The sequence below is a fragment of the Osmerus mordax genome, chromosome 2 (genome assembly GCF_038355195.1).
Source record: "Osmerus mordax isolate fOsmMor3 chromosome 2, fOsmMor3.pri, whole genome shotgun sequence".
NCBI lineage: Eukaryota > Metazoa > Chordata > Actinopteri > Osmeriformes > Osmeridae > Osmerus > Osmerus mordax.
The window spans coordinates 1,075,557-1,097,011 of NC_090051.1; the positions used below are offsets into that span (position 1 = coordinate 1,075,557).

The 21,455-nt window shown below is 46.5% G+C and overlaps 1 protein-coding gene across 4 annotated transcripts in view; it reads right to left on the minus strand.

Moving 5' to 3' along the window:
- LOC136932719 (RNA-binding motif, single-stranded-interacting protein 1) overlaps positions 1–20,716 on the minus strand; it is a 31,012-nt gene extending 10,296 nt beyond the window's left edge. For 2 of the 4 annotated variants that reach the window (XM_067227962.1, XM_067227947.1), the window contains exons 1-4: positions 20,586–20,716; positions 9,070–9,239; positions 4,850–4,908; positions 2,963–3,054 (exon numbers count right to left, since the gene is read on the minus strand). In XM_067227962.1, coding sequence (XP_067084063.1) covers positions 2,963–3,054; positions 4,850–4,908; positions 9,070–9,239; positions 20,586–20,657 — 393 coding nt within the window. In that variant the 5' untranslated portion in view covers positions 20,658–20,716. Of the gene's footprint in view, positions 1–2,962; positions 3,055–4,849; positions 4,909–9,069; positions 9,240–12,874; positions 13,162–20,585 lie in introns of those variants that run through there. The other 2 variants (XM_067227971.1, XM_067227955.1) reach the window with 1 other exon arrangement.
- Between the last annotated feature and the right edge of the window lie 739 nt (positions 20,717–21,455).

The window sequence follows — 21,455 nt, forward strand, 5'->3', positions numbered from 1 at the left end:
GGCCGTTACCTTGAACAATGCATAGATTAAACTTAGCTATGCTCCACAAAACAGCTTTCATTTTTTTTTTCTTTAATAAAAAACCCTTAAATGGGCGCCGGGAGGGAGATCCACAGAAAGGACACAGAGAGTCCTCTCCTCCAGCACCGTTTGGGAACCAGGAACACCATTTCTGCGACTTGTACGGGGGTCCGGTTTCCATGACAACCTCCAATTATTTCCTTCCCTTTCCTGGCTCTCCGGGGAACCTACACCTTGAGAGAGTCATTACAGAGCAGCCAGGCCCCTTTGAAGACCAGCAAAGTGCCGTGTCATTGTCTTCCTGCCGACAACCTTCTCCACACCAACAAACTGTTTAAGCTGAACACATAACAGTTCATGCAGTCTTTGGGGTTCCATTCAACAGCATGAACCCAGCAAAACCCACCGCTAGCTGGATGCAGTCTGCTCCTCGCTGCCTGTGGTCAGGCTGTCCTGAACCTGGGACGCCTACGTCCACAGGCAAGCTCGGCAACAACCTGTCCGCACAGACAAAGCTTTCTATAGACACTCTACTGACACCATACTATACTGTTAGGTCCATAAATATTTGGACATTGACACAATTTTCATCATTTTGGCTCTGTATACCACCACTTTCAGCTTTAATTTCAGGGTATTTACATCCAAATCAGGTGAACGGTGTAGGAATTACAACACATTTTATATGTGCCCCCCCCCCCCCTTTTTTAAGGGACCAAAAATAATTGGACAAACTAACATAATCATAAATCTAATTGTCACTTTTAATACTTGGTTGCAAATCCTTTGCAGTCAATGACAGCCTGAAGTCTGGAACCCATAGACATCACCAGACGCTGGGTTTCGTCCCTGGTGATGCTCTGCCAGGCCTCTACTGCAACTGTCTTCAGTTCCTGCTTGTTCTTGGGGCATTTTTCCTTCAGTTTTGTCTTTAGCAAGTGAAATGCATGCTCAATTGGATTTCGGTCAGGTGATTGACTTGGCCATTGCAGAACATTCCACTTCTTTGCCTTAAAAAACTCTTTGGTTGCTTTCGCAGTATGCTTCGGGTCATTGTCCATCTGCACTGTGAAGCGCCGTCCTATGAGTTCTGAAGCATTTGGCTGAATCTGAGCAGATAATATTGCCCGAAACACTTCATAATTCATCCTACTGCTTTTGTCAGCAGTCACATCATCGATAAATACAAGGGAACCAGTTCCATTGGCAGCCATACATGCCCACGCCATAACACTACCTCCACCATGCTTCACTGATGAGATGGTATGCTTTGGATCATGAGCAGTTCCTTCCCTTCTCCATACTCTTCTCTTCCCATAATTCTGGTACAAGTTGATCTTGGTCTCATCTGTCCATAGGATGTTGTTCCAGAACTGTACAGGCTCTTTTAGATGTTTTTTGGCAAACTCTAATCTGGTCTTCCTGTTTTTAAGACTCACCAATGGTTTACATCTTGTGGTGAACCCTCTGTATTTACTCTGGTGAAGTCTTCTCTTAATCGTTGACTTTGACACAGATACGCCTACCTCCTGGAGAGTGTTCTTGATCTGGCCAACTGCTGTGAAGGGGTTTTTCTTCACCAGGGAAAGAATTCTTCTGTCATCCACCACAGTTGTTTTCCGTGGTCTTGCGGGTCTTTTGGTGTTGCTGAGCTCACCAGTGCGTTCTTTCTTTTTAAGAATGTACCAAACAGTTGATTTGGCCACACCTAATGTTTTTGCTATCTCTCTGATAGGTTTGTTTTGATTTTTCAGCCTAACGATGGCTTGCTTCACTGATGGTGACAGCTCTTTGGACTTCATATTGAGAGTTGACAGCAACAGATTCCAAACACAAATACCATACTTGAAATGAACTCTAGACCTTTTATCTGCTCCTTGTCAATGAAATAACAAACTCCCTTTATGAGGGAATAACATACACCTGGCCATGGAACAGCTGAGCAGCCAATTGTCCAATTACTTTTGGTCCCTTAAAAAGGGGGGGGCCACATATAAAATGTATTGTAATTCCTACACCGTTCACCTGATTTGGATGTAAATACCCTGAAATTAAAGCTGAAAGTCTGGACTAAAAGCACATCTTGATTGTTTCATTTCAAATCCATTGTGGTGGTATACAGAGCCAAAATGATGAAAATTGTGTCAATGTCCAAATACTTCTGGACCTAACTGTATATGCAGGGTCCTTGGCTGGGACATGAGCTAGTGGAGGCATTCCTGAGTGATCTTTGCTCGGGTTGAGCCCAGACGACCTGGTTTAGGACAGTGTGAATGAGTCCTCAGACAGGCTGACTGTGATGCGAGGGGGGCGTGGTCTGTGGGCGGAGCTTAGACAGCGACCCCAGGGTGGATTCCTGCTCCGGCCCGTCACGCCTGTTGTCATGGCAGAGCACAAGCTCACTGTCTGTCTGTCGGCGCCACTCTCTCCCGGAGTCTCTCCAGAGCCCAGAGATCTCAGCTGACAGGAGCTGTCTCACACACACACAGACATGCGTTCATACACACACATACATATGTTACACACACACAGACACATTTATACACATATGTACACACAGACATGCGTTTATACACACGCACACTTTAAACGCACACAAGCACATGTACACGGTCAAACACACACAAACTAACACACATGCCTCCTATCAGTGCATGTGTATAAACACACACATGCACTTTTACTCACACACGCACGCACACATGCACGGACAAACAAACACACACATACATACACACAGGACATTCTGGCTGTGGGCTCCAGTTACAGCAGTGACCTCAGAGGAGCGGGTGGGGGGGTGGGAGGGTGGGAGGGGAGGGGGGTGGGACTGCATGTCCTCCAGTAGAAGCGAGGCTGTGCTATCCACTGTCCAGAGATAGAGCACAACACTGCCCGGTGTTTGGGTGTGATGTCAGGATTAGAGGGACTGTTTTAAACTCACCTTGGCCATCTGGGCTTGTACTCCGCTTGACTTCAAGGCTGTGACAGCTTTCTGAGCCGCAGCAGGACTGTCAAAGTCCACAAAGCCGTAACCTGACAGGACAGAGAGACAAGAGCTCAGGAAGAACCCATCACTCAGACCTGCTCCACCTCTCCCACCAGCCGCTCAGGACATTCACTCAAACCAGCGGGCAGAAATCACATGTTTATACTGTGGTCCATTTGTGTTATAGGATGCAAGAAGATACATTGAATGTTAATTCAGTCAGTCAGTTTGTGTGTGTGTATCTGTAAATGTGTATCTCTGTCTGTGTGTGTGAATGTGCAAGTAACTTGTGTATTTGTATTTGTGTGTATCTGTATGTGAGAGTGTGTGTGTGCGTGTATGTGCCTGTATCTGTGTGTGTGTGTGTGTGTATCTGTATGTGAGAGTGTGTGTGTGTGTGTATGTGCCTGTATCTATGTGTGTGTGTGTATCTGTATGTGAGAGTGTGTGTGTGCGTGTATGTGCCTGTATCTGTGTGTGTGTGTGTGTATCTGTATGTGAGAGTGTGTGTGTGTGCGTGTATGTGCCTGTATCTGTGTGTGTGTGTGTGTGTGTATCTGTATGTGAGAGTGTGTGTGTGTGTGTGCGTGTATGTGCCTGTATCTGTGTGTGTGTGTGTGTGTTTCCATGGGGGCTCATGGAGGGCAAAGTGCTGAGGTAGCAGCAGTAGTGGTTGTGTTCAGGCTTCAGGTCAGCGTATTGTTCTCAGGGGGCACAGGCCATCCCTGACCTCTAACAGCTAGCGTCAACACTTAAACAGCCCCGGCCATGGCCCAACACTCATCACATTAGAAACACTGGGCTTCAACTGAACAGGTAACACGCTACTATTCCCAGGAATATTCCCCACAACAATCTGCTTTTATAGATTAGATTTACAGATTACATTTTTGATCTACCATATGAAATGGACCGGCCATCTCAGTCCCTGTCCTTCCGGCAGCCCACGTGAAGGGACACGATGTTTGACAGAGCCACTGTGAAGCTGCGATTAATCAGCGTTTAAATAATCCAAGGGCCGGTGACAGAGCGCTTCCCTAACCCTGAGATCTGCCCACTGCGCCTGTGTGAGGGTGTGTGTGAGTGTACGTGTATGTGTGTGTATGAGAGTGTGTGTGTGTGTATGAGAGTGTGTGTGCTGCTAGGCGTTGCAGCCAAGTCACGCAACAAAGGGGCGGGGCCGGGTTCCTCTCGGGAACCGCCCCCCCCCCCCCCTCCCCCATCGGACGCTGACAGCCTGAGGACTAAAATAACAGGATCGAGGTGGAAGCCTGCCTGTCTAACAGCTTCCTGATCCGCCTTGCCCTTCAGAGACAGACGCATAGCTACTGGATGACTTCAACAAGGCACAGCCTGTTGACTGTGTTGACTCTGCCAAAACACACACAATGAGTCACACCTGCAGGCAGATTCATCACCCAACCCTAAACATAGACCATTGTTGTCTATAGAAAGAAAATGTACATTATAGGTGTAGTGTGTCCTGGTAGAGACCGGTATAGCAGATACAGAGATCTGAAGCAGTTAACAGTGATTCACTGTGATACAGGAGGCAGATTCACTGTGATACAGGAGGCAGATTCACTGTGATACAGGAGGCAGATTCACTGTGATACAGGAGGCAGATTCACTGCGGCGATGCATGAGATAGGCTTTCTACTGCCAAAGGCCTGCAGGTCATTCCTGAGCATGACTTGTAGCTTTGTGTGGATCATTTGTGAGTAAAAGAAAGGGCTTATCTGTTAGACTAGGATCTCCCTCTGTGGGTTTTTTTCTCCCATTTTAGTTTTGTTGAGAAATGCTAATAAAAGCATGTTTGGGACAAAGGCATTGCATACACACCTTTACATTTGTTGGTTGTCTTGTCCAGAATCGCCTTTGTTGAGACTATTTTGCCATACCTGGGAGAGGAGCAGAGAGAGGGGGTTCGTGAGCTGCATCACACACCAGACACAGGCAGCCAGTTCAACAAGACAGAGACTGAGCCTTGTACAAGAGGCTATGACATCACCTAAAAAGCATGAGGAAACAGGAAGTCATTTCCATGTGGATTTGAGAATCTCGGCAGTTCTAGAACACAGCTAGTCCGAGGTAGAACACAGCTAGAACACAGAACACAGCTAGAACACAGCTAGAACACAGAACACAGCTAGAATAAGGCTAGAACACAGCTAGAACACAGCTAGAACACAGAACACAGCTAGAATAAGGCTAGAACACAGCTAGAACACAGAACACAGCTAGAACACAGAACACAGCTAGAACACAGAACACAGCTAGAACAAGGCTAGAACACAGCTAGAACACAGCTAGACCAGGGCTAGTACATAGCTAGAACACAACTATAAGATTGCCGCACTAGAGCTAGAACTTGGTTAGAACAGGACTAGAACACAGCTAGGACATAGCTAGAACAAGGCTAGAACATATCTCGAACATAGATATAACAGAGCTGGAAGTGGGTTTGTCCTGAGTTCTAGAACCCAGAGATCGAACACCGGAGCACCATTATTAGGGAGAACTGGTGATGGCGACTGAAAACACTCATTGAAATGAGTCGCACAACCTGAGATGTCTTGAGTAATAAACCTGATGAAACACTGAGGAGCGCTCTGCAGTTCCACGACCTGACCGGCCTGCTTGAGGACGACTGGGTGACACTCCATAGTTACACGGTGATCTTCAGCCGTACCTCGGTGTACAGTTGCTGCCAGCTCTGACAAACCAACTCAGCGCTGACCTCTGAAGACAGACAGGGGAGTGTTCCTCCAGCGCTAAGCTACCCCAGCAGGTGGAACACAAAATGTCGGCGAGAGTGCCGCGCTCAAACACAAACACAGCCCGGGTCTCTCTGCCGCAGCCAAAACACACCCACTATAAACACTCAGGGCTGGAGAGCTTCACAGGAAACCAGACCAGCCGGGTGGACGGATGATTAATGAGGTTGACTAGCGGGCTCCCTGAGCACGGACGAGGAGGGATGAGCTTTGACCTCAGCTGAGAGGTGGGCAGGTGGAGTCGGTGTGAGGACGAGGTCTTCATCTCGACCCCTGGGCGGAGATATAACACATTCTGTCACATCTGGCATGTGGCGTGTTTTTACACCCGCTGTCACTGGAGGAAAGGTCAGGCAGAGCTCCCCCAGCTAATGACAGGTAGCAGCTTAATAAAAACCCAAGAAGTCTCCACCATCCATTGTAATTAGAAGGAAGGACTTCCGAGTGTGTGTGTGGGTGAGTGTTTTTGTGAGAGGACTGGCGGGAATGAGCGTATACTTGTGTGTGTGTGTGTGAGCACACACGCGTGTGAATATACATGGGCGTGTGTATGTGAGCATGTGTGTGTGCGTATACGTGAGTGTGTGTGTGAGATCCCACGTGTGTCCGCCCTCGCTGCCTTCGTCTCTCCAGGCTGCCGTGACCTTGGCTAAGGAGCCACAGGGATGAAGGGGTCCCACTAACCCTAACCCTAACCCACTAACCCTAACCCTAACCCTAACCCTAACCCTAACCCTAACCCACTAACCCTAACCCTAACCCTAACCCTAACCCTAACCCACTAACCCTAACCCTAACCCTAACCCTAACCCACTAACCCTAACCCACTAACCACTAACCCTAACCCTAACCCTAACCCTAACCCACTAACCCTAACCCACTAACCCTAACCCTAACCCTAACCCTAACCCACTAACCCTAACCCTAACCCACTAATTGACTCAAAAATTAATCAATTACAGGAATCACCACATCGGCTGAGTCAGCCAATCAGGCGAACTCCCCGGGCGGGGTCTCATGAGACCAGGGACGCAAAATCGAAGGCTTGAAAGGCAAAGGTTAAGGAAGGTGCAGGATTACCACGCCCTGCCCTAATCTGGGCCACGGTGAGGTGAGGGGAGGACACCTGCTGAGCTCCCAGCTCCAGCGCTCTACTGACATGGTCATGGAGGCAAAACACACCCCCTGAAAGGTTTCCTGACCAGGGTCTCCATCTGTCTAACACTGTAAACTAACACTGTAAATGTGCACCTTCTGTTTTGGCTTATAAAAGTGTCTTGTACTAATGAGGTGTTACTCATCAAAAGTGTCACAGACACTTTGAATCCAATGCAACGTACAGCACTGGGGGGATTTGAACCTGCAATCTCTTGATCTGCAGTCAAGCACGCCAACCCAAAGTTTGGGCCACACAGGCCTAGCAGTGTGGGGTGGATCCAGGCCTAGCAGTGTGGGGTGGATCCAGGCCTAGCAGTGTGGGGTGGATCCAGGCCTAGCAGTGTGGGGTGGATCCAGGCCTAGCAGTGTGGGGTGGATCCAGGCCTAGCAGTGTGGGGTGGATCCAGGCCCAGCAGTGTGGGGTGGAACCAGGCCCAGCAGTGTGAGGTCGAGGTACACAATACTCCCTGACACAAGATAAGCTTGACTCAAACCCTAACCTGCCTGTTCCTCTCCACCTTCATGCCTTCCCTCAGTCTGACGGGGCTGGGGGCCCTGGCACACCTGGACTCCTGGACAGCGAGGAGAGACTCTGTTCTCTGGTCTCTGTTTCAGCCTGCAAGCTTGCCTGCCTGCCTGCCCGGCCGACCCGCGTCATAGTAGGTATATGATCAGACTTTAATACAATGCTATAGAACCCTGAACTATGAGTAGCGCTATTCCATTATGAAGGAAGGTCATTTTGAAAAGGATTAAGCTAAAAACAACACCGGATAAAAGAGCAGGAACCCTTGACCTGAATCTGGACTCTAAGCGCTAATCCCAAACCTTAAATGACAACAATGGCTGTCCTCAGACAAACTAGAATCATCCAGGAGGAGTTCACCTTACATAAGGAACAGCACATGCTTGATGTCTTTAATTTGTTCATTTCCCTTAACCCTCATCAGGTGTATTAAAAGGAAGAATGTATAAGCTTTAGAAGGAAGGAATCTCCTAGTCAGAGCAATGAGCAAACTGTAAAATAAACAAGATAATGAAGTCATAATTAAAGTAATAACCAACAACTAAAATAAAAAGTAACACACTAGATCATTTAAATTATATCAGATCAAACACTTATAAAAAAAAGAAAATCTTATTTCTGGAAATATATTATTTGGGGATATTTGTAAGGTTAACTGCTTATGGTGTTAGGTAAATGATGGTGTTTTCATGGCCAGGGTCTCAGTATAGAAGCAGGGGTCCATGGACCTGACCTGCACAGTGTAGAAGCAGGGGTCCATGGACCTGACCTGCACAGTGTAGAAGCAGGGGTCCATGGACCTAACCTGCACAGTGGGACTCAGCCTGGCTGAGCATCTCTCTCTTTCTAAACACTGAGAGGATGTGCTGGTGGATTTGGAAAGGGCTCGACTGTGCCGCAATGTCAACATCACATTGTGGGAGGAGGTGGGGGGAGTTTGGAAGGAGAGGGGGGAGGTTGGCGGGGGGTCTGGGAAAGGAAAATGAGATCTCTCTGTCACCCCGGTGGTCTTTCTGGTCGGCAGACGTAAAGGTATTCAATAAGACAATAGAGTTTTTATAAGAACGCCTGGAGATTTCCCCCATCTTTCTAGAGCTTTAGCTTTAAGTAGACGCTATCTGAACTCTGTACATGGCTGTAGCTCACCTGTACTGCCAGCTGCTACAGGATCTTCCTGGGTTCCTCAAGGTTGTATTTCATTTTAAATTCAGATGTGATGGCCCTGTCATCCCCTCCCCCCCCTCTCTCTCTGGCTGTCCTCCTCGTCCCCTCCTGTCTGCATGGTACCTTGCCACTCCCATGATTGAATGCAGCTATTTTCAATTGTGATTCGGAGGGAAAACGTTATTCTTATAGTTTGTACAACAATGTACAATTGTCATTAACAGTTAATGAAAAACTAACGGAATCCCACCTGTAAATGCCAACAAAGCTAACATTTTACCAGGGTTTTCGAAAATGACATGAATTGTTTATCCCCATGGGACCTCAAACTACTAATTGGTGTGCTTATTCTCCGCCCCCTTTCATTTTTCGGAGCCACGAGATCAATAGAGCATTCAATACCGGTTAACGGTAAGAGGAAGTGCTGAAGTACTCACGGTTGGCAGAGCTTGACCAGGTCATGGTCTGTGGTGGGTGGAGGCAGGCCGCGGATGTACAGGTTGGTTTTGCTAAGCTGCTCCCAGCCTGCCGTGCTGCTGCTGCTGCTGCTGTTGTTGGGGCTGGGGCTGGGAGGAGCCATGGGGTGGGACGAGGGGCCGGCAGGTGGCTGGAACCAAAACAAAATGGCGTCAGTCTGAGACAAAACCTCTGCTTGCTGTGAAATGTAAACACTGTTCGCTGACGCAAGACAGAGAGAGAACCACACTCTGGCATACGTAGAAACATGAATATGTTGGGACTTCTGGATGATGAAAGTGGTTTGTGTTTTGTTTAAGACAAGAACAGAAAGATTTTTAGTTTGGAAAAAAAAAAAACATGTGTTTAGTGAACTGTGATTCTGTCTTAGACTGTTCTCAAAGAAGGCTTTTTTAGTGTAGCCCAGAACCATCTGTGCTCACCACAAGCACTTTGCTGTGTGGCCGAGCTAAATCTCAAACAGCCATGCATGCTAAGATTGAACTGTTCAGATCCTCCATCATGTGTCGGTGTCAGGGGCTGGGTCTGCCCAGTCTCAGGATTAATGTCTCACAGCACAGTGATACATGTCTGTAGTGTAATCTAGTCCAGAGGTCGGCAGTCAGCACAATCTGGACCCCTGGGACAACCCGAAGCTGTGACAGCAGTGTGACACTGAGCGCGTGAAACCTTCCCAGCAGCCCCTGGGTAAGTGACCCCCCGACAGACATGTCAACATCAACATCCAGATCTGCTGGTCTGGTCAGGCTCACCGTGACGCGCTCCACAGCGCCCCCTCCTCCACCCACCAGCCCAGGCCCATCCCTCCAGGTACAGGGACGGACAGACAGACAGACAGAGACAAGCTTTCCAAGATGACACAAGAAGGTACTGTGGTGGTCATTCAAACTCGATGTTTCTTTGGAAGCAGCTTCTCACAATTTAGAGGCTTCCCACAAACCCTAGCTTGACATGAAGAATTTGTGGTTTGTTGTTTTAAGATTGAGAGGTGGTCAGGACAAAGACATTCCATTGGTGCAACTGTAGCTGAACGATTGCTCAATGGGTATTCTCTGTGGTCCATACATCCCCCCCCCCCACCCCCTGTCCACAAAACGTGAGTCACGGTTCATCAATTTCTAAGTATATCAAGATCACATGGGCACTGCCGGGAATAGCTCGTCCCAAACATCTCCGAAAAGACGGCCTGTGAGTTTGAGAGGCAGCAGGCTTCCTGTTTGTATGGGCCCAGATGTTTTCATCAAGGGAGTCTTCCCTGTTCTCAACAACAGTTCTGCAAATCTGAGTCTGATTATCCCCTCCCTCCCCCCCCCTCCCTCCCTCCCTCCCTCACTCCCCCCCCCTCCCTCCCTCACTCCCCCCCCCCTGCTCCCCCCCTCCCCCCCCCTGCTCCCCCCCTCCCCCCGCCATGGAACCCACAGGAGAGGAGGAAGCTGATGGAATCTCAGGCATGGGCTGGTGACTGAGCGAGCTGGACTGGGGCCCAAGACAGGAGGTCTTCTCCATCGCTTCGCATGCCTTCACCACGGAAACCAACTTGACCCGCTGCTTTGCTTCAGCCGGCAGCGTTGAAACTGCTCTCTCTCTGGAAAGGATATTCTGTGTGATATGAATTACCCTCTCCTTCCCTCCTCCGGATCAAAAATCTAATTGCCAGCTTTTTGCACAGAGTGCTGCAGCTGTTCAGTATTTGTCCTCGTATCCTTCTACAGGGACAGGAGCCCCCAACAAAAGGAAAGTCGTGCATTTCATCGAAGAGGATTATCCATCGTTACACCACATAGAGATTTCTAATGATGTAAAATAAATCTTAAACATTGTAGGTGAATACATAATCATGGCGACAACATTGGGGTGCTGGAGACCCTGTCAGGATGCCAAGGCAGCTCTGTGAGGATGGAAACTCAACACGCCAGGATTTCATGTTTACCCTGAGCTCTCCGGGGGTTTTGGTCCAAGGGCATACATCTCTAGGAGGAATCTGTAAGGGACAGGAATTTCCGTTTCACACCAAAGTCTTCCTTTCGCTGCCTTTTAATGCACATGAGGAGATTCCAGTCTGGAGGTCTGTTGCATTTAAACACTTCAAAAACACATAGACTGTTCACAAGTGAATGATGGACACACTATCAAGAATTGTGTATCACAATGTCATCGTTGCATAACAATCGACAACCTTTAGGAAAGGTCTGAGCGCAAAGGTCAAGTCTTCATTGGGAAAGTGTCACATCAACACAACAACCATCTAATGCCAGAGAAAGCAAAAATATATATATAAGGATCCGAAAGGTCATAGCTGGCATGTGGCCACACCAACAGAGTAACCTGTATGAGAGAATCATACGAACAGTCCACAAACACAAACTCTTGAGGTGGCAGGGAGTGGGAGGCAAAATAGAGATACTGAAAGGCCACTTGAGAATGGTGAAATACATTGCTGTGAAAAGGTTATTCCAGTTATTTTAAGTGGCCATCCCATTGAACCTGACAGCTTGTGGGAGTTTTGCTTACCGGAAACAGTCAACTCACCAGTCAACCCCCCTTGTTTTCTGTAAACTGTGAAACTCCTTGAAAGATGTTTCCATCTTTAGATCAGACCACACAGACAGTTAGTAGAGAATGCTTGCGTGTGAAGCAGAAAAGCTTAAGATGCACGTGCACACACTCTCAAAGAAACAAACCATCCGATTGAAGAGTGCAACATAGACATAACTGTAATGCCACAGACTCCACATGGACTAAGACCTTTATTGAGGAGAAAGCTAGCGGAACCCTCAGTCCTCAGTCAAGGCTAAAAACCTGACTTCAACTTCCTTTTCTGAGAGACTGAAAGTCTTCATGTATATGGCTGCCTGCTCTACCCTAGCAGAGAGAGAGTCCCGTATCTTATCAGTCGACTCCAGACCAGAACAGCCTGTCATATCCGCGCTTGAAATACACCGGGGCTTCCAGCACGAGACCTCGCCCTCGGACCTCTGTTCTGGCCTGCCAGCTCAAACCGGCCTGCGACGGTGACAGCACCGCGTGTTGCGATGTTCCTTGCCTCCTCAACACATTCATCTGGTCAAAATGAAAATCCATATCTAACTGGGGCAGACTGTATGCATGATTGAATTACATTTCGTTATGCACATTGCACATATATTTCACACTATAAGAACCAGCCGAGAGCACACGAGCAAACATTATTTTGCCTACATTGCCTCAATACAACACAGTAGGCTACAATTCATTACATTGTTAGTAGCCTGTACATTTATCGTCTCTTTTTAAATTATGGATCCACTACAGTGGTTTACACGAACACAGCAGAAATATCAGTGTTCAGTTCTACTAATTCTACACTATCAAGTGTTCAATCTTCCAAATATTTTCAACCATAACATTCGTTATAACATTTATTTAAAGGCGTTTCTAAAGTATTAGGTCACCGACAAAAGTTCATAACAAACCCTTATTACCGTGACAACAACTACAGGAAGCATCAACGACCACTGTGATCTAGGCTACTGTACAAAACCTGGAGCAAGTTGACCTAGCCTAACCACTGACATGAAGGGGTTTCATCGCAGAATGGTAGGCTTCGCAATATTTGGCAGATAAAATAATTGGTTTAAAGCCGAATTTCTGTTCAACCAGGGTTAAGGTTACCATAGCAGATGGCTGCCTCTCTCAAACCGATCTTTTTTGCGACTTGCTGAAGGCCAGGTACATCATGATTACTCTATTAGCCTACAAACGGACTGTAAAAAATGTATCGTTTACCTGCTTACGATAAGTAGTCCTCAATGGGTTGCCAGAATTAGCAAAAATCATTCTCGGTTTTCAAAGACCCAAATGTAAAAAATTATAATTATATGGTAATTCTAAATAAATAGCCTGTCCAATGGCTTTTTGAGTAAAGTTGTTGATTTCACCATAAAAGTCTAATTTATATAATCAACCACACAATACTATCGGCAAATAAATCATGTATCATACATAACCCATGCCACACACACAAATCGTAGTGTATGAATTAGTCCCAACTTCGATTGCCCAACCCCGTTTGTTTGACTAGATTCATTGATTTGGATCCGGTCCTCCGCAGAACAGATCTGGATCCGACCCTGCTACGGTGGAAGATACCATTCTGAGATCCGGTAGAGGGACAATAGGGTCTCAATTTGGCATATATTATAACATACTTCAGTATTCATCCAAATACCAACGTTACAACAATTGATAATACCTTTAAAAGGTCATATCTAAAGTAATGTCTCATAATTGTTAGATAAAGTAGATCATTAACCAAAAATTGTCACAATGTTTCCCCTTTTGCTGCCCTTCGACTATTCTGGAATGCATACCTAAGATTCCACAGTGCGGGCGCCCATTAAAGGACCAGTACGCTATTTTTTACTGGTTTGGTTTTCAGCTATGGTAATTCTTCTTTTACTAAATTGTAATTGTCATAGTTTCAAGTAATACCATATTATACAAAGTAAAATCACAATAACAAGTAGTTTGTGTATGTTTCTAGCACACAAAAATACTTAATGTGTAACGATCATTGTGAAACATTTAACACATAACGACAGTGTTCAAACATTTATAGTTTACCTTTTATTCATTTAGCAGACGCGGTTTATCGAAATACATTATTGTGCAAATATTAAATACAGCACTTAATAAAGAGCCAGAAGCGTTTTGTTCTGGAATCATAAAATACCTAAATTGCTCTTGAGATAACAAAACACAAATAAAATACAGCTTTAAGTACCTCCAGTTTAACGAGCCAGACACACAGTCTTCTCATCCCATAATGTTCTTCAATTTTCTTCAATGTTCTTAAATGTTCTTAAATGTTTGGCCACACAACCTATAGTATGAATGTGTTATAGCAGCTGTGACATGATTGGTCATGATTTTGATCATGATTTTCTGAAATACAAAGTTTCAAAGTAAAAGAAAACCAACTGAACACAATGATGAAAAGCACTGAGTTTCATACAAACACTATGAGAGGTGTATTTTGAAACAAGGCCAGGGAGGATGGGAAGTCCACAGGCTGTGTGAAAAGGATCCAGCACAGAACACTGTTACAGCCAGCACCCACTGAGAGATACTGGCCTTATCAGGACAATTGTGGTGAAAATAATAATGAAGGAATTAAATTGATGGGGCTGGAGATGGAGGGGGGGGGGGCTGGAGAGGGAGGGGGGGCTGGAGATGGAGGGGGGGGGGACTGGAGATGGACGGGGGGGGCTGGAGATGGAGGGCGGGGCTGGAGATGGAGGGGGCTGGAGAGGGAGGGGGGGGCTGGAGATGGAGGGAGGGGGCTGAAGATGGAGGCGGGGGGCTGGAGTTGGAGGGGGGGGCTGGAGATGGAGGGGGGGGCTGGAGAGGGAGGGGGGGCTGGAGAGGGAGGGGGGCTGGAGATGGAGGGGGGGGCTGGAGATGGAGGGGGGGCTGGAGATGGAGGGGGGGGCTGGAGATGGAGGGGGGGCTGGAGAGGGAGGGGGGGGCTGGAGAGGGAGGGGGGGGGCTGGAGATGGAGGGGGGGGCTGGAGATGGAGGGGGGGGCTGGAGAGGGAGGGGGGGCTGGAGAGGGAGGGGGGGCTGGAGATGGAGGGGGGGGCTGGAGAGGGAGGGGGGGGCTGGAGATGGAGGGGGGGGCTGGAGAGGGAGGGGGGGGCTGGAGATGGAGTGGGGGGCTGGAGAGGGAGGGGGGGGCTGGAGAGGACAAGCTCTTTATTAAAGCAGAAAGTACCAGCGAAGCGGGGCCCATTTCTAGGCCAAGCTATAAATCAAACCCAATTCACCCGCCAATGTCAAGTCTGTGATTGGAAAACCTAACAGTGTCGCTGCAGAGATGTGAATTAATGCTGACCTTCAACAGCTCACCTCCCTTGACCTCTCTCTTAGTCCTGCCTGGTTATCCCATCTCACCTGGCTACCTCCACACAACATCCTCTCTGCTCAGGACTTAAGCCAGAGGCAGCCAGAGGCAGTTGCTTTCCTCCTGCATGGGATAACTGCCTTCATGACTCTATCACTTACAGCCAGGACAAGCAGCTGTAGTAACCAGCCTGGTCCCAGATCTGCTCAGGCCTTTGTGGCTTAGCCTCAGCCCCTATCCCTGTCACTCCATACATGGTGTTAGATAAAGCCCTGTCTGCCACAGTCCTGGGACCGGTCCACTCTGCCTGGGCAGCGGGGGGGGGGTGTCACAGGAACCCATGTGTACCTACCCACCAGGCCCTCAGCACCCCTGCTCTCCCTCTGCATGCTCTTTGTTTGCCCTTTTGTGTTCGGGGCTTTGAACCAGCTGCTAATAAGATTATGCAACATCTGTTCTTTTGACCACTGCAAACAGGGCAAAGTCAACATTGGTGTAACCCCCAGATCAGCCTCAAAAACAAAGCAAGGCCAATCAGAGAAGAATTCTTTCATTCTGTCCTTGAAATGGCGCAGGAGGATTGAGATGTTTTAACCTGAATTCCTGTTTGTAAGCTCCAGCCTGCTCAGGACTATGTAACAATGGTACACTGATTCTGGTACACTGATTCTCAATGGACAGGTTTTAATTCAATATAGTGTTCCTGAAAGGCACCAAATGTCCCTGGTGGGGAGTATAACGAGGTCCTTTAGGCCAACGTGTCGATAGGTCAGAGTCAGAACATGGAAGACACTGATCTCATTCAGCACTCTGCAAAGGTCACCAAGGCAACCAGAGCAGGGAGAGGATGGTGACAGTGGTCATCTCCCTGGCCCCCAAGTGGTATCCATACTATCTCCATTTATATGGTCACCTACAAGTTATATATTATTGCTTGGAGTTTACATCCCCTGAATGTTATACATTGTATCACATTTATGTGAGCTTAACTAATGTAAAGTTTCTAACACATGATCTATCACATTATATGTCACATGACTACGACATTATTAATACATTTTTTTGACTAGTTTGATATGAGCGGTTGTGTCCATTGCGCAATCATTACAAATGACGTGTTCTTCTCTGTGATAGTGAAATATAAATGTTACATATTTTTTGCAATGATATGACTTCCCAGGAAGGCCTTGCGTGACTAATCCTGAATCTGCTGCTGCAGCCACAAATCAGGTCCCAAGCAGGCCGAACTGACGTGATCCACGTGTCTGTGCTGAATCATCACACAGACACATAACCAGGAAGCACTCGCCTGCAGTGGATCCCTTTCAATCTTAATATGGCCTCAGGTCCAGCACACACACACACACACACACACACACACACACACACACATACACACACAGACACACACACACATACAGACACACACATACACACACACACATACAGACACACACATACACACACACACACATACAGACACACACACATACAGACACACAGACACACACATACACACACACACACACACAGACACACACACACATACACACACACACACACACACACATACAGACACACACACACACATACACACACACACACAGACACACACACACACATACATACAGACACACACATACACACACACATACAGACACACAGACACACACATACACACACACATACATACAGACACACACACACATACACACACATACACACACACACACACACACACACACACACATACAGACACACAGACACACACATACACACACACATACATACATACACACACACACATACACACACACATACAGACACACAGACACACACATACACACACATACACACACATACATACAGACACACACATACAGACACACAGACACACACACACATACACACTCATACAGACACACACACTCTAGTCACTGAATGTGTAGTATTTACAGTTTGTGTGGCCTGGTATTACATTCACAGTATTAAACTTGTGGCCACAGCTGCAGCTGAGGTTTAACAACACTTCCTCTGAGGCAAACATTTTTTCTCCATCAACTTCCTCTCTTGCTAGCTCACACAGGGACACATCCAGCAGCTCAGCAGTCCTTCCTCAGCCTCAACAGCAACAGGAAGCTCCAGTAACAGCTCTGTATTTATCTTCCTGCCTGGACGGGAGGTTTTCAGGTCAGGGGTTGAGGCCACGTTGAGCCAAAAATTGACTCATTTATCCACGGCTCTACAGAGCGGCTCTACAGAGCGCTTTAAGGTGGTGGCAGCAAGCGTACCACAACTGAGATGTGTGTCTGTCTGTATTGATGTGTTTCAGACAGGCCGCAAATCCGCAACCCCACCTCAAAAAAACGAGAGGGGGTGGGTGCGGGGGTGGGGGCAGGGGCAGAGGCAGGGCTGGGAGCAGGGGCGGGGGCAGGGGCGGAGGCAGGGGCGGAGGCAGGGGCGGGGGCAGGGGCGGAGGCAGCGGCGGAGGCAGGGGCAGGGGTGGGGGCAGGGGCGGAGGCAGCGGCGGAGGCAGGGGCAGGGGCGGAGGCAGGGGCGGAGGCAGGGGCGGGAGAGGAAAAGCTGAGCTCACTGCTTTTCAGGAATGATTTTTGTTGCTCTCTATTTGCCTTAAATTGTATTTTCTATGTTTGCATGGGACTTGTAAAGAAATAACACAATAGGCCATTTTGGAGAATCTCACTACACAAATCCAATAACCAGCCGTCTCAAAGGGAACAGCTTTGCAAGACACGTGGGTGTATTGAATGACAAGATATAATTCAATAAGGTATCGAGCCTTTGTCATCCAGTATCATAGAGGACGCTACCACCATTAAAGGGTTTTTCTAGTCTGACCCAAACCATTTCTCATTTCATGAAATCCCCTTTGAAGGTCACCTCTTTCGAAATGAGTTTCAGATAGAAAACTGTATCGACCTCGCCTCTCCAGTTTCATCAAGCTACATACTTGTGTACACACATGTTTCTGACAATACCTGTCGATCACATCTCAATTCATCTGAAGTGTGAGCTGAACTTTGCAGAGAATATCGTATTTCCCACAGAGGCAGAAGGAGGCTGTGATAGGGTGATACTGCAGCAGGCGTCCACATGACAGACAGCACTCTGCCCATCTGTCCAGAGCACTCACAGATCATGTGACTCCTGCTGGTGGAGATCTCATCATGTGGCAGGATCTATGTTTGACTTTGACAGTGCGCAGGGCGAGGATATCACACACTGCAGTTTAGCTGTCAGCAGTCCGTTGGTCAGAGAAAAGGTTCTGCCTTCAGTTGATGTCCGTAAAGACAGATTTAGCATGTTTAGTTGCACGTAGACTTTCTCTGGTTCCATATTGAATAATGCACTGTACTAGGTTTTGAGTCAGTGTTCAGTATTGAGCAATGATTAAAACAAAGGCACATCATTGTTTTCATGGAGGAAAAGTTAATAATACTTTTCATTTTAGTAGGGAAATTGTGAACATTTAATATCCCGCATAGCTTCGCTGATATTAATTTTGATTACAAACAAATATAGCCATATTCATACAGCAGGAGACCAATTTTTGATCTAAACGTTTTTTTTTTTCAACCTCCTCTCATATTCTCATATCCAGTGAGGTGTTTCATAAATAATTCAGGAAAAAGGAAATTGATCATCATTTCAATATTCTGATGTGAGATTGTAATCTGTGTTTCTCATAAATAAAATATGTGTTTATGACAAAATAGTGAGTCTTGATGAGAAATGAAAATTCAATTTCATTCAACCCTGACAACAACTCTCTTCCTGATAATTGACTTTGCAAAATTATAGAAAAGGAATGCTAGACTGTAGTGTTGCTGTCTCATTGTGATTGATTTTATGTTCGCTATCGCTGCTTGATTTCACCGTGGCTTCATCTAAATTGTTTACACGAGCATCAGACATGATTACATTACGCCCACATGAGGCCGGGCACACCTTTTCACTCGTGAAGGGCGCTTTGACGTTTTCTCTCTCTCTCTTTTTTCTGAAAGAGCCACTTGGCAGAGCCCGTCAACAGAGCTGAGGGTGTTTTTGTGGTGCTGGGACCTTGTTTTACTCGCGTCAAAAGTCCCAAGAATGAGAATCATACGATCACAATAGGAGGCCTTTCATGGCGGGGGGGACAGAGAGAACAGCGTCACAGTGCCGTTCCATTGTGTACATTCCGCTGCCAAGCAACTCTCCAAACTTTATTGTAAACATTGTGTAGGGCTTTTCAGTCTCTGCATAATGTCATTGTCCACAGTCTCTGCATGGAACACCCAATGGCAGTTAATACACTCACCGTGCCATTGATTAAAAGCTTATGTTGACAAGGAAAGCCCACCAACAAAATGTGACTAAAGTCTAGAGGTTTAATTGGTTGAGGGGTATGCTTTCCCAACTTGGGGTCTTTGAAGATTTGAACTGTGGTAGACGGTGTACCTTTGAGATGTGACAGGAAACATAAATTAAACCAATAAGGACTTTTTACATCATAGATGCAAGTCTCTCACAGCAAGAACCCCAAAAAATCTATGAAATGGCCTATAAGAGTTAAAAATAACTTTAAATACATGTTGGAAATAAAGGAATATTTATAGCCAAGAGGAAAATGTTGGTGCCAAGCCCCCCTCATAGGATAATAATAGCCCCCCTCATAGGGTCAATTCATAGTGATCCCAGGAGGGGGCCTTGAGGACACAGCAGGACAAAGATAATGCACACCACCATGACAGTTATCCACAAGGCTATGAGCAGAGCTCTGTTCAAGGCTTACAAACCACCCTGTATCAAGGCCACCCAACATATCTTTAGTGCGCCATAAAACAAAATGAACCTTTTTGGTGAATAGCTCTATTCTAGAATCAGATTCCAAGAGGATGTACACAATAATTCACAGCACAACGTCCATCCATTTACCGCGCTGAAAACGTAGTATGTGAAATTTGTTGTATTTTTCCCGTTTGAAATACTGGGCGGACACTAAGCACATCTACCGCTGCATTGTAGAACATAAAAAACACGGCTGTCCCCGGAGACCTTGCCATTTAATAGGCAGCCTAACTGATTAAACATTCATGAGCTTAAGTGAGGCACAGCAGTAGAAGCTTTTTGATGATAGTCAGTTGAGAGGTTTGTAGTTCAACTCAGGACTGTCCTCTAACCATCTTCTCTCCCATCTGGAGACTTTGCAGACTTAATAATTTCATATGGTATATCCTTACAATTAAAAACAAGAGGCTTATTCTGATACAGTAGACAAAAAAGTATACAGTATCTGATTTAATCCTTTCTATTCTGTTCTATTTTATGCAATGCACACTTATCCGTTAAGGACCTTAACTTAAAATAGCCTTTTCTATTCCTTAAGATAAAAATCTCAGACTAAACGTCCACAGATCGAGGATGAACACCAGTTCGGACAGGTGCTAAAGAACTGTACGTAAACCACAGCAGGACATTTTCTCCATTTGCGCTTTTCGCGCTTCAATTATGTTGTAGCCTAAACAGTGATGAAAAAGCGAAAATAAATGTGACACTGTTGATTAACCCAGCGCAGAAAACAATGCTTTACTCTACCTTCGTTTGCAGGTATTGGGGGTAGTGATAGGAGTAGTGGGGGTACATCTGTTGTGCCCACACTTTTCCCATGTAGATGTAAATGTTTTCGGCCAGGAACTGAAGGATGCTTCAGTATTTCCGTCAATTCCGTTTTGTTTCCCACGATGTTCGTATTCTGTCGGTAGGAACCTCACCCTGCTATGTAACTGCGAAGCACTGTTGAAATCAGCGAGCCTAGCTCTGTGTAAATGAACTATGGGTTTCTGCGTGGGCGTACAGGACCTGCTTCGAATAATCTAGCTCTATATGATTTGTATGAATTTCTCTAGGACAGAGCCATAGTGATCAGATCCAGACCGCTGCTGGTCGTGAGATACTGGCCAAAAATGCGTCATATGTTATCCATTCAGAGAAATGTTTCACAATGAAATTGTATCTTTTTAAATTCTCTACAATACACATGACAAGGCTGAAACTGCATTCAACATGTCATATTTCGAGTCAGTTGAACGCATTAAATACCATAAGGCACATTTAAGCCTACGTGAATCGTATTTCTGACGATGGGAAAACGAATACATTGTACATGTTTTCTATTGGAATATGGAAATGAGGCTCCAGAACTAAAGATTGAATGGACTATATCTGGGAGACTAAGTTCTAAAACGTGGTTCTTGATTGAGTACGGCTGTTTAAAGTCCAGCTTAGCATGATCGGAGTACTGTGAGACAACTTCCTGCTCTCGGAAACAGAAAACTCCCAGTAAGGAAGGGAAGGCTAAGCAGGGTCTCTGGTAAGAACATGGTGGACTCTTCACATTTCAACAGCAAAAACGTCTTTCACGCACAACCAATTGCAGGTTTCTAATGAATACATTGATGAACTGAC